This window comes from Cricetulus griseus, chromosome 4 (genome assembly GCF_003668045.3).
Source record: "Cricetulus griseus strain 17A/GY chromosome 4, alternate assembly CriGri-PICRH-1.0, whole genome shotgun sequence".
Classification (NCBI taxonomy): domain Eukaryota; kingdom Metazoa; phylum Chordata; class Mammalia; order Rodentia; family Cricetidae; genus Cricetulus; species Cricetulus griseus.
In genome coordinates this window covers 181,933,742-181,947,341 of record NC_048597.1, presented here as the reverse complement: position 1 = coordinate 181,947,341, position 13,600 = coordinate 181,933,742, and the positions used below count along the sequence as shown (strand labels likewise).

At 46.0% G+C, this 13,600-nt stretch overlaps 1 protein-coding gene across 3 annotated transcripts in view; it reads right to left on the bottom strand.

Moving 5' to 3' along the window:
* Positions 1-650: 650 nt before the first annotated feature.
* Positions 651-13,600, bottom strand: part of Myo1e (myosin IE) — a 197,393-nt gene continuing 184,443 nt past the window's right edge. For all 3 annotated transcript variants that reach the window (XM_027411241.2, XM_035443792.1, XM_027411240.1), the window contains exons 27-28: positions 4,177-4,346; positions 651-1,684 (exon numbers count right to left, since the gene is read on the bottom strand). In XM_027411241.2, coding sequence (XP_027267042.1) covers positions 1,608-1,684; positions 4,177-4,346 — 247 coding nt within the window. In that variant the 3' untranslated portion in view covers positions 651-1,607. The remainder of the gene's footprint in view (positions 1,685-4,176; positions 4,347-13,600) is intronic.

Sequence of the window (13,600 nt, the reverse complement as noted above, 5' to 3'; positions counted from 1 at the left end):
CTTCCCAAGTGCTGGGATTATAGGCATTCATTCGTCACCCCACTGAGTTTATGGAGTTGCATGTCCCTTTTTAATCATAAAAGTTATTACTATTATATGTGATGGGTGTTTTGCTTGCATGTGGAGGCCAGAAGAGGGTGTCAGATCCCCTGGATCTAGAGTCACAGATAGTTATGAGCTACCATGTGGGTGCTAAGAATTGAACAAGGGTCTTCTGGAGGGTTTTGTTTTGTTTTGTTTTTTTAGTAGGTTTCTCTGTGTAACAGTCCTGGCTATCCTGGAACTCAGTTTTCAGACCAAGCTGGCCTGGAACTCACAGAGATCTACTTGCCTCTGCCTCCCAAGTGCTGGGATTAAAGGTGTGTGCCACCACCATCCAGCATTCTGGAAGTGTTTTTAACTACTGAGTTGTCTCTCCAGCCCCCTCTTAACTCAGTTGATTCTCCTGTTAGACTTCAAAGGTCGGGAGCATGAACAGAGACCTCTTACACCATAAGCTGAAATTAAGCTTTCCTGCCCTCAAGCTGCTTGTCCCAGGTATTTGTTCTAGTCAGGGAAACTGGAGAAATCCATAGTGAGTACCACTGTACCATCTTTTTTTGGGGGGGGTATATTATAACCCACAATAAATGTCATGAAAGAACAAGGCGTTTCACTGACTCCTTTACATTTATTTAGGAGGTAGGAGAGGGTGGCAGAGTGGTCACTGGAGAATTACCTACAGGGAAAAGGTAAGGGGGGGGGGGAGTCTGCGGGGCTGTGCAGGAATGCAGTGACTGTTTCTGTAGGCGAAGAGGAGGAGCATCTGTAAGTACCTGGTGCGAGTCCTGTAATAAAACCTACCTTCATGAATGGGTACAGTGGAATACTACCTGCTGTATTCATATCTAGATTTTTCTATATACAGTGTATGATCACTTTTTATAAATGTACAGCTCGGAGGGGGGGAAGACCTTTCTTATTATAAGCACAGCGTTAAAACATAAAACCAACATGGGCCAGCCACATTACAACCAAAGACCAAGAGAAAGCAAGACCAACAGCCTAGCATCCAGCTCCTTCCCCACCAGCAGTCTTAGTGGCCCTGGCTCCTGGGGGCTCTGAGAGCGGCCAGTCCTTGGCATTGACACAGGAGTGCCTGTTCACACCAAGTCCAGCCTCCAGAGGGCGGGTCCTCCCTGAAGGAGGGTTAGCAGAGAGGAATGTATCAGGTGTAAGAGAGGAATGAATGAGATGTGCACTTCAACTAAAGGCACTTGTCAAGGGTGGCCGCCTGCTGTTCCCTGGGCCTGGTGAGTGAGCTAGGGGTTGTGGGATAGACACCAAGCGAGCCAGTGGGCCCCTGTTACTCTCACCAGATTTAAATACAATAAATAAATCTTAGTGGGTGGTTGTTTTTGCACTCCTGGGGATTAGGCTACCTTTTAGGATCATTTATGGACTGACACTCCTTGTCCCTAATCCAAGCTTTTCTATGTCTTCCGTGGGGAAGGTGCCAGAATAGCTTCAGGCCTTGCTTACTGGGGATCAGAAGGGGAATCCCCAGAAAGTCCCCTCCCCAGTCCATGCCTGGAGCTCCTCTGCCTGCATATCAATTTCTGGGTGCCTCAGATCTTGGTGACGTAGTTGTTGGGAAACAGGCCCTGCTTGCCTCGTAGTCTACCCGTCCACCAGCCAGAAGGATCTGTGAAGGTAAAAGTAACAGGTGAGTGTGAGCCTCACCCCTGCTCCTGTGGGCTCAAGTGACTTAGTTCCATTCAGTTTCTTCCTTCTGTGTTTTATTTTGTTGTGAAAAAGTTTCTCAGGCTGGAGAGATGGCTCAGATGTTAAGAGCACTGGCTGTTCTTGCAGAGGTCCTGGGTTCAATTCCCAGCAACCACATGGTGGCTCACAACCATCTGTAATGAGATATGGTGCCCTCTTCTGGTCTGCAGGCATATATGGAGGCAGAATGTTGTATACATAATAAATAAATAAATCTTTAAAAAAAAAAAAAGAAAAAGTTTCTCATATAGACGACCTGCTCTCAGGCTGAGGATATGACTGTTGATACAGTGCTTTCCCTGCTATGCATGAAGCCTTGGGGTTCCATCCCCAGCACTGCATGAACCAATATGGTGGTACATGCTTGTTATCCCAGCACTCAGAAAGTAGAAGTAGGAAAACCAGAAGCTTAAGGCCAGACTTGGCTAAATGAGACCCTGTCTAAAAGAGAAAAAAAACAATAAAAAATATAAAAGTAACCCCTTAAAACAGATGTGGAACCAGGCAGTGGTGGTGCACACCTTTAATCCCAGCACTCCAGAGGCAGAGGCAGGTGGATCACTGAGTTTGAGGCCAGCGGGTCTACAGAGTGAGTTCCAGGACAGCCAGGGCTACACAGAGAAACCCCGGTCTCGAAAAACCAAAAACCAACCAACCAACAACAAAAACAGACATCGAAATGTACCATCAATCGCATCCCTTTAGGTGGGAAGCCTGCAGAGCAGATGTGAGAAGGCCTCCACCTGTGAGCCCTGTAGAAGCCACCCTGGCTAGGCCAGCCCAGAGCAGTCTGCCCAGGGTCAGCGTGGTGCAGGACAACTCAGGCCCTGCCTCCCGTCTCTCTCCACCACTTGCTCCATTCCCAACCCCAACTCGGTCTGTTTGTGGGAGAACTGGTTCTGCCTCAATCCAGTGCACTCCTTCCCATCTTCGCCTGTCTTTTGATCCTTCTCAGCTTAGCTCTTCATGATGTTTTCATATTTCAGAAGTTTAGCAACATCTGTGTTTGTTGTTACTTTCCAGACAGGGTCTCCTGTAGGCCTCAAACTTCCTATGTAATAGAGGATAACCTTGAACTTCTGGATCTCCTGCCTCCACCTCCTGAGTTCTGGGATCTCAGGAATGTGCCAACATTTCTTGTTTGATGCAGTGCAGGAAATCGAACTCAGGGCCTTGAGCTGGATATGAACCCTACCAACTAAGCTATGCCCTTGCCCAACACCTGTGATTCTCCGGCTGCTCAGATTTTTACAATTTTAGGAGACCCTTTCCACATGACTAGGAACAAAACTGTCATACTTGTAGGACATTTTTCTTTTTATAATACATGTGAATGTTTATTTGGATTTCTAATCTTGGTTTGCTGGAATGAAGGACAAATCTAAAGGCATCATTTTGATGTGAGAAGTGAAGAACGTGGATAGTTGTTGCCAAACATCTCCACTTATTTTCTCGGAAGGAGGAACTATGTAGGGTACTTATTTCCCCAGCACGTGGATGTGAGCATGGCCACTCTCACCACAGTGACGAAACTCAGAAAGCTCTGAAAATGTCAAGGTTTCGGTTACTCATTCAGTGGGAAAACTTGACCTGAACTGATATGGATTTGTTTGGGAACTTTCCCCCGACTGAGTATGAACACTCAATCACACACACACACACACACACACACACGCACACACGCACACACGCACACACGCACACACGCACACACGCACACACGCACACACGCACAACGCACACGTGTGTGTGTGTGTGTGTGTGTGTGTGTAAATATGATGTCATGAATACACACTTGTACACAACCCCTCCTTACTTAAAAAGGCATTTAAAAAAGAAGTCTTGAGGGGCCTGAGAGCCCAGGACTATAAACCCAATGACTCGGGAAGCTGAGGCTGAAGGATCACAAGTCTGAACTTGTGCCCGGCTATAGAGTGAGTTCAAGGCCATCCTAGATAACTTAGTGAGACTCCATATAAAAAAAAAAAATCAATGGAGGGCTGAGAGCACAGCCCAGTGGCGTAGTGCTTGCCTAGCATGCTCAAGACCTTATGTTCAACCCCTGACATTGTGAAAAGTTTTGACCAAATAGTTTGAGACCTGGCTTCCCTCTGTCTACTCCAGTGGTTCTCAACCTTCCTAATGCTGCAACCCTTTGACACAGTTCTTCATGTTGTGGTGACCCCCAACCATAACATTATTTTTGTTGCTACTTGCAACTGTAATTTTGCTATTGTTATGAATCATAATGTAAATATCTGATATACAGGATACCTGATCTGCAACCTCTGTGAAAAGGTCATTCGACTGTCAAAGGGGTTGAGAAACATTGGTTTACACACTTCTGCCAGGTGAACCCATGCACTCCCGACATGCTCTTTGGGAAGCTACTGCAGTCAGCCATGCACTTACCTTCTTTAATAATATCAATAACATCATTGGCATTGAAGCTGAGTTCATCCGTGTCCTGAGCATCATAGGCATACAAAGCCTTGCACTGTGGCACCTGAGGCTTGGGCTTAGGTTGGGGCTTTGGTCTGCCCCCTGCTGGGGGAGGCCGGCTGGTTGTTTGTCTTCGGACTCTGTGGAGAGAGCAGGACCCTATGAGACAAGGACATCACCAGGAAGCGGCAATATATTTTGGTGGCTGCAGCAGGGACTACACTGTCTAGTTCAATCACCTTTACCTTCTGAGCCATCTTGCCAGCCTTTACGCTATACAAACCCCATCCCCAAATACTTGTACAAGGAAATTCAGGTTTCTACATCCAAAAGGAGGCAGGCAATTGTCCTTAAGGCAGAGTGATGAAATCTGGTGTGGGCGGATGGGGGTGTTCAAGGATACTGGGGTGTAGCACACATTTCTCCTTTGAAGGCCCCCGAGGGAAGGCGTGGGAAGGAGGATTGCTTAAACATCTGCCACTACATAGTCTTTTTGTTGTTGTTCATTACTGTTTTGAGACAGGGTCTGTAGGGGAAGCTGTAGCCACGCCTTCTTAGGGGCTGGCTACAAGAGTACCTGAGGGCTTGTGAGGGCGTGGTCAGAGTGAGTAGGGGGACTGCGTTTTCGGTTTCGGTTTCTCTTTGCTTCTTGCTGTACAGACTACCACCGGCTGGCTGGTTCGCTCTGTAAGTAAGGCTTTTCCCTATTAAATACCCTTATATTTCTACCTGACTCCGTATTGGTAATTTCTTACTATAAGGGTCTATTCCTTGAATTCAGTGTGCAGCTAGGGAACAAGGAAGTTTATGCTAAGAGCCCACTGTCTTTAGGGCCTGGCAGACTGGGGATCTGGAAGCAGCAGAGTCACAACAGCCCTTACCCAGGTTAGGTTAGAAAAAGCCCCAGCAGCCTGGGAGACCCGGCCAATCTCTTCTGTATCACTAGGTGGCAATGCTGCATCATAAATACGGAGAACCAATGGCTTCCAACATACTGCCAGAAGTTGACTAATGAGGTCTTTTAGGTACTAGGAGCTGGCCACTCTCAGCCAGGGTGACTGCCAACTCAGTGCAGAAGGGACCCTGAACAGAGCTGGCTCAGTCCCCATTGGAGCTGATGGCTCAAACTTCCAGGAATTATTTCAACTACTTGTGAAACACAGTCATTGAAAATTAAATCTTACAAACTTAACAATCAAATTAGCCAAGGAAATAAATATGCAAGCTTCATCCCTTCAAAACCAGCTTTCTGTCTCTGTTCTGGAGGTTATGAAAGTCTCTTACTGATGTGAAATGGAAACACTGTTCACTTGGTGTGATTGCCAATTCACGCCCCCTTCAGTGTAGCCATGCTCGTGCCTGACATATGGCCACGGCATGTGTATTTACCTCATGTCTTGGTTTGCTTGCTATTGCTGCCATAAAACACTGACCAAAGCAACCTGGGGACTTTTGGCTTACTTGTCCTGGTTACAGTTCGTCTACAAGGGGAAGTTAGGGCAGAACTCAAGGCAGGGACTGAGCAAAGATCATGGAAGAATACTGCTTACTAGTGTGCTCACTTGCTTTGTTATACAACCCAGGATCTAGGGGTAGCCCTGCCCACATCAGGCATTAAACAAGAAGATGTTCCATAGACTTGCCCACAGGTAAATCTGGTGGAGATAATTCTTCAGTTGAGGTCCATCTTCCCAGATAACCATAGCTTATGTCAAGGTTACAAAAACTAAGCCACATACCTCAGGAACTGGCAAACTGTTACAATTCAGGCACTTTTGTCCAGTTCCATTGCTCACCCACATGTCACTGCTTGGGAGACCCTTCCAATAACAATAATAACCCAAATTCATCCTCATCTGGAAATGCTTTCCTGCAGCTGGGGAGATGGCTCAGTGATTAAGAGCAGTTGCTGTTCTTTCTCTTTTCTTTTTAAAAAGATTTTACTATTTATTATGTATAGTGTTCTACCTGCATGTTGTTTGCCTGCACACCAGAAGAGGGCACCAGACCTCATTACAGATGGTTGTGAGCCATCATATGGGTACTGGGAATTGAACTAAGGACCTCTGCAGTCAGTGCTCTTACCACTGAGCCATCTCTCCAGCCCCAGCCTGTACTTGCTGTTCTTGCAGAGAACCCTGGGTTGGTTCCCAGCACCCACATGCTGACTCACAACTGTCTGTTGACTCTAGTTCCTAGGGATCTGACACTCTCCTCTGGCTTTTGAGGGTACTGGGCACACATATGGTGCATGTAGACATCTAGGTAAAACACCTATACACATAAAATAAGACAAAAATGAAAATGCTTTCCCTAGCTAGGCTTGGCAGCACACACCTGTAATTCCAGCACCCAGTAGATAGAGGCAGGAAAATCTCTGTGAGCTCAAGGCCAGACTGAGACAAAGCAGGTCTCAGAAATCAAATAAAAACAAGCAGCAGGCTTTCTCTTCACTTATTCTGAACTGGCTGTACAAGGTTTGGGTAATTTTGGCCCTTCTGCTATTTTGTGCTGTTTATATTTCTAATTATGACCCGCCCTCATTCCAGGATTGAAAGCCGTGTTATAAAGGCAGATCCTTCACTGGGAGAATGGGGACTGACTGCAGTGAGGATCTCAGTTTAACAATAAAGCTTCTATCCCTGCTGACATTACAATGGTCAAAGTTTACTTTATCTATAGGACTGTCTGTATCTGTGCAGACACATGTTAGTATATAGCTATGAAACTACACACTACCAAACAAATCTAGTATCTGAATATATGTAATTTTCTTAATTGAAAAATTTTATATTATTTACTGTGTGTCAGTGTGTGTTTTGAGGGGATGCATACCATAGCCTTTGTGTAGGTCAAAGGGCAGTTTGCTGGCATTGGTTTTCTTATTCTACCAAAGTTCTGGAGTCAGGTCAACATGCTTGGTGGCAAGCACATTTACCCACTGAGCCATCTTGTTACCGCTAAATTTATTTTAAAATAAATTATGTATATGGGCGTTCTGTCAGCATGTATGTCTGTGTACCATGTGTGTGCCTGCTGCTCTTGAAAGCCAAAAGGGCACTGGGTACCCTGGAAATGGAATTACAGATGGTTGTGAGCTGCTGGGTGAGTGCTAAGAATAAAACTCAGGTCCTCAGGAAAAGCAGCAAGGGCTCTTAATAGCTAAGCCACCTCACTGGCCCCATATGGATTTTTTTGTACAAAGAAACTTAGCTTTCCTGTTGTGACTTGATGGACCCCTTAAGTTCAGGCAATTTGCATACCCACTTTGTGTCTTTTGTCCCTTAACTCTATGAATGTAGGAAGAAATGGACTTCTCTCCCCCCCATCTCTGAGCAGGACATTTTACTCAAGTATAATCACACTATAACCCAGAATGCAATTCATTTCTCCTAAGGAAATATGCACAGCACATCTGAGTTGCAGGCTGAGAAATTACCCTGCAAGGTGAATCCTACATTAGTGGCTTGGGAAGACCATCGTGCAGGCACTGAAGTCAACGCTAGTCAAGTGCTGGGGGAGTCTCCTGAGATAAGAAAACCTAACTGGCATCAAACATCTCCAAACTGAGGACTACTTGATGCCCCTGCCCTGGTCCATAGGATGTGGATGTGATGCTGATCAGTGATGAAGTTGTGCTATGAAGCACATGGAGCTTGCAGCAAGAAGGAATTTGGCTTTAAGTTGTCCAGATTGACTGCAGTGTCTAGTGACAGCTGTAGCATCCCTGTATCAGTGTGCCCTGCCTCTGCTCTGTACAATCACTGCACTGTCAGTCCACAGTGTGGTAGGGAGTGTTCCCCTGCCTGCCTCCCTAGGAACAAATGCAAAAGAACGTGGTAGAGAATTTGCTTAGAATGTGTGAGATTCTGGCCTTGACCCTTAGAACCACAGAAAAACAGCTCCTCCCAACTCAAGTTACTTTGTGCTTTCTTATATATTTAGCCCTTCTATACTCTTTAGGAAAACCCAGAAAAGTGGGCTTTTCATTTATTATCCATTTTTAAAGGTTTAAATAATCAGTTTGCCAGGGTGTGTGTAATGCTTGCCAGGACTCACGTGTGGAGGTCAGAGGGTCTGTTATCTCCTACCTCGTGGGTCCTAGGGATCAGACACCAGTCCTCAGGCTTGGTGACAAATACTCTTCCCTGCTGAGTCACCTCGCTAGTTCTCAGTTATTGGCATCTTATTCTCCCCATTATACATATGAAAACACCAAGGCACACAAGTTAAGTGACAAGCATGAGCTACACAAAAAGCATGGCTCAGTACATTTTTGATGAGTGAAGGCCAAAGAAATTAACATATGAGCCAGACTGAGCCCAGTCCTTCCAATTGTGCTACACCACTTTCTGTGAACTTTCTTTCGTTTTCTTTTTCTTTTTTTTTCTTTTTTTTCTTTCAAGACAGGGTTTCTCTGTGGCTTTGGAGGCTGTCCTGGAACTAGCTTTTGTAGACCAGGCTGGCCTCGAACTCACAGAGATCCTCTTGCCCCTGCCACTACCACCCTGCGCTTTCTGTGAACTTTCTGAACGATTCCCATCATTCCCAAGGTAGGTGTGCCAGGGAGAGCTGGGGTTAAGCTTTTGAATATCACTGCATTTGTTCTGCAGATGTGAAATTTGGGTCTTGAATTTCCAAGAAGGAGAAGAATAGAGTCTTATTGTATTGGCTTTAAAAATCACATTCTGCTCCAAAGGCTGAAACCATAGAATTACTGGAAGTATTAGAGTGGGTGCCAGGAATTTCTAAGACCTGGAGTCAAGCTTGGGCCAGGTTCGGGCTGCTCCTGTAGACTGTAGGTTGAGACTATTGCTATTGGATGCTTGCTGGAAATTTTAAGCCTTTTGAAAATATAACTCCATTAGGAGAGTCCTGCCTGACAGGAGACACCCAGGCAGCACTTACAGCTGCCTAGCTATTCCTCCTTTGCTGCATGGAGGGAAGCCCTGTCACCCATTACTGTTTTCCTGAAGCATCTTTGGAAGCTCCTATAGCCATTCTCCCATGAAACAGAACACAGGATTAAAATCAGCAACAGACATTTCCAATCTTGGCTTCAGTTCTTCCACAACAGGCTGTAGGCAGATCACATTACAGTGACCAGGGGAAAAGCTGTCTGGCACACTCGATGGCCAGATCAAGCATTGATGTGAACCAGTGTGAAGGCGGGGGAGTGGCTGCTTCTGTGAGTGTTGCAGAGTCTGCTTTCTTCCCTTGAGAATCAGGGCAGATCTTTTGAGACAGGTCTCATGATGTAGCCCTGGCTGGCCTGGAACTCACTATCTCACTAGGTAGACCTGGCTGGCCTGAAACTCACACGGATCACCTGCCTTTGCCTTCTGAGTGCTGGGATTAAAGGTGTGCACTGCCATGACTGGTTAAAAAAAAAAATAAGGGCAGATCTTTCCCCTGACAGCATCACTAAAGCTTAGTGTCATCTGGAGAACGATGACAATCTTGTACAGGGATGCCATTAACAAAGGTGAAAAGGCTTGAGGGGCTGAGGATTAGCTCAGTGGTAAACCGCTTGCTTAGCATGTGTATGGTCCTGGGCTCCATCCCCAACATCACAGAAAAAGAAAAGGGAAAGGACGAAGAGAGGGAGGGGAGACAGACAGTCAGACAATACTTTGTTGGGATGATAATTTAGTGAACTTCTTGCTCTCTCCCAAACCAACTGGCTAAATGGAAATTAACTGACACTTTCCTGAACAAAGCCGAGGTGCTAATGATACCATTTGGTATCAGCCAGGGTACAAGATCCAAAAGAAATGAAGGCTGTACAAAATGTGTCTGTGAAGAAAAAGAACATTGAGGGGAGAGGAGGGAAGGGATGTGGAAGACCCGGGAGGGGGCTGGGGTGGTCAAGTTCAAGGCTGGTAAATTCAAGGCGAGCCTTTGGCACTTTGATCTCAATAGGAATCCCCATGTCTATGGAGAAAGCACAAGTTTGGGCTTCTCTCTGAGCTTCAACACAGTTTGCCTTTTGGCAAAGAGAATCTGTTAAATTTAGGTAACCATGCACGAGTCTCCTGAAACGGCACAGCCAAGTTCTCTGCCACATTAGAAACTGAACTTTCAAGTTTGTGTTGTAGAAAACAAATGCTAGCTAGGTTCCTACTTCTTACTCCCTTGTTTGTTTGTTTGTTTGTTTCAGAAAAAGCATTTATTTTTATTTTATGTGCATATGTGTTTTATGTATGTTCACTACCCAAGTGCAGTGCCCCAGAAGCCAAAAGAGGGTGTCTAATTACCCTAGATGAGTTAAGGGGGCTGTGAGGGCTGGGAACTAAACACAGGTCATCTGTGAAAGCAGATGTTCATAACCACTGAACCATCTTTCCCCCTTCCCTACCTCGTGTTTTCCTCTCTTTAGAGACATAGTCTCAGTCTTTAGCTGAAGTTGGCCTAGAACTCGAACTATAATAATCCTTTTCTCCCAGCCTCCCAAGTGCTGGAATTGAAGGCAGGAGCCACCATGCTCAGCTAAGTTCCTACTTTTTAAGGACTGTCTAGGTGTGTAATGAGAAGAAGACTGGCTAGAATTCTTGTAGCTACTGGACTTAGTCTGCTAATGTCAGAGAATACATGCGGCAGACAGGAAAATCGAGTTGCCTGTGGGACAATTGTGAAGCTTTCCTTCCTCCTGGTCGCCCAGCTAGTCTCCCAGGTGGCACCATGCATACACAGCATCAGGGCCCGGAGGCAGGGGAGGGTGTGCTAAGACTTCAACAGGGCTGGAAGGGAGCAGCCTTGGTGAAGACCCAGTGCTCCTACTTTTGGCTGACAGATGCTCCCAGCTGGCCCATATGCAAGTCTGCAACTTGCAAGGCAGGCTCAAAAGACCTGTTGCTTGCCAAAACCAAAGCAAATAGGAAGCCAGCAGACAGAGCGAGGAGACTTGGAGGGTGGCTGCTTATAATCCCCTGTCTACTTTGGAACACAAAACGGGGCCCAGGAGCAAACTCGGGACTGTTGTAGTGACGCTAGGGAATATGAATAGCACCTGGGTCGAGTGAGAAGCCCACTACCTTAGCAGTACCTTCCCAACCCACCGCTCCATGAACCGTATCAATCGGACACCAGTTGCCCTCTGGATTTCTGTGCACCATGTGGTCCTTCCTAGGATGAATGGCATCAGTATCATCTGGGAACTTGGTAGAAATGTAACTGGAAAGACGGCTCAGGTGGTACTTGGCTTGCTACATGAGCATGAGGACCTGAGTTCAGATAACTAGCACCCACACCAAAGGCTGGATGGGGCAGTGTGTGCCTGTAATCCCAGCTCTGGGGAGGTGGAGAGAGGAGGATTGCTGAGGCTGGCTAGCCAATCAGTGAGCTCTTGGCTCAGTGAGAGAGACTATATCTCAAATAATAAGGTGGTAAGAAAGTGGACAACACCTGAAATCCACACATGTGTTACACACACACACACACACACACACACACACACACATATGCACTGCCACAGTCACATTTTAAGAGATAGGAGGGGGATGGCAAGCCCTTTAGGCAATTCTGGTTTACAGTAGAACCATAACTGGAAGCTGAACCAGTCAACTCTACTAGGTCATGAGAACCAGTGAGCTATAACTATTTACATAGAGAAGGTAGCAAGTGCTCTACCAATGGCCACCTGTGCAATAAAGATTAAAGTGCCTCCTGTCTATAGCCCCAAATGAGAGGATAAGTTAAGACCTGACAGGGAGCACTCAGGAGGCAGAGGTAGGAGGATCTCTGAGTTCGAGGCCAGGTTGGTTTACAGATAGAGCTCCAGGACAGAGAATCCATGTCTCAAACAACCCTTCCAAAAACAAACAAACAAACAAACAAACAAACAAAAACCCCAAAAAACAAAAAAGGCAACTTGACACAACCTAGAAGACATCTGAGAAGGAACCTCAGTCGGAGAATTGAATTGATGAAATCAGAAATCAGTCTGTGGTCATTTCTGTGAGAAATAGTCTTGATTAATAATTGATGTGGGAGAGCTCAGCCCACTTTGGGTGGCACCCAAACCTAGGCAGAAGGGCCAAGTTGACAAGGATACTTTATTTTAGACTTGTCCCTTGCCTTCCCTGAGCTTCAGTTTCTTTGTATAGAGTGATGTCATACCATCATGCTCACAGGCATGTTAAGAGAAGTATAATAGACATTATATGCTTAGCATGGTACTTGTATGTAGAAGACAACTTAGTAAGTAGCTGCTTAACCATGATGATGATTATTGAGAAGCTAGGGTATATTTCTTTCACCAGTGCCAAGTCTATACCTCCTGGCAGAGATCCCTCACTGATCTTGCCCCTGACTTCAGTGAATTCTCTGGGACCACACAGGCTGGGTCTCCTTCCCATCTCTAACTGGGAGCCCTTTGAATGTCAACTAGCTACACATAGTTCCAGGTGCTCCCCTCTTCAAGCTGAATAGCCTGGCTCCTTCTCTCCTAGAGCGGCACAGGCTCTTGTGGAGCTTTCAAGACCGATAGGCTTAAACAGTCCCATCTCATAGGACATGAGGATCCGATGCTTTTGAAATATTTAAGGAGACTACATGGTGGCTCACAACCACCTTGAATGAGATCTGGTGCCCTCTGCTGGCATGCAGGCAGAAGACTGTATACATAATAAATAAAATCTTAAAAAAAAAAAAAAGAAATATTTAAGGAGACATTTATTTTTATTTGTGTGTGTGTGTGTGTGTGTGTGTGTGTGTACGCGCTCACCACTTTATGTCAGGTGTGTATGTGTGTGTCTGTCTATGCACACCACATTATGTCCTGGTGCAGGTGCAAGCCAGAGGGGTGTGGCAGATCTGAAACTGGAGTTAAAGGGTCACTATTGTCACTGTTGTTTAACAGTTTCCTCCGAGGTTGAAACATTCCATCCTGAAGGGAAGCCCCTTCAACAGGAAGGTAAATAGCTCAAGATATGAACAGGAAGACAAATAGCTCAAGGTAGCTTCAGGAAGTCCCTGAAACTGACCAGATTCACTATGCTCCTCCCTGCCAATATAAAGAATATAAACTGAGAGCCCCTCAGGCTAAAGAAAGCTGAGCTGCAAAGAAGACTCTGCGTTTAGGAGCAGAGCTACCAAGAAGACCCAGAGAAGCTGAGAGGCAAAAATGACTCTCAGAAAAGCTACAAAGAGCTGGGCATTGGTGGCACAAGCCTTTAATCCCAGCACTTGGGAGGCAGAGGCAGGCGGATCTCTGTGAGTTCAAGGCCAGCCTGGTATCCAGAGCGAGTGCCAGGACAGGCTCCAAAGCTACACAGAAAAACCCTATTTCGAAAAACCAAAAAAGAAAAAAGAAAAGCTACAAAGACCAGCTGAGAACAGACCAGCTGCCAGGAAGAAGCAGAAACCAGCTGAGCTGCCTGGATGAGGACACTCT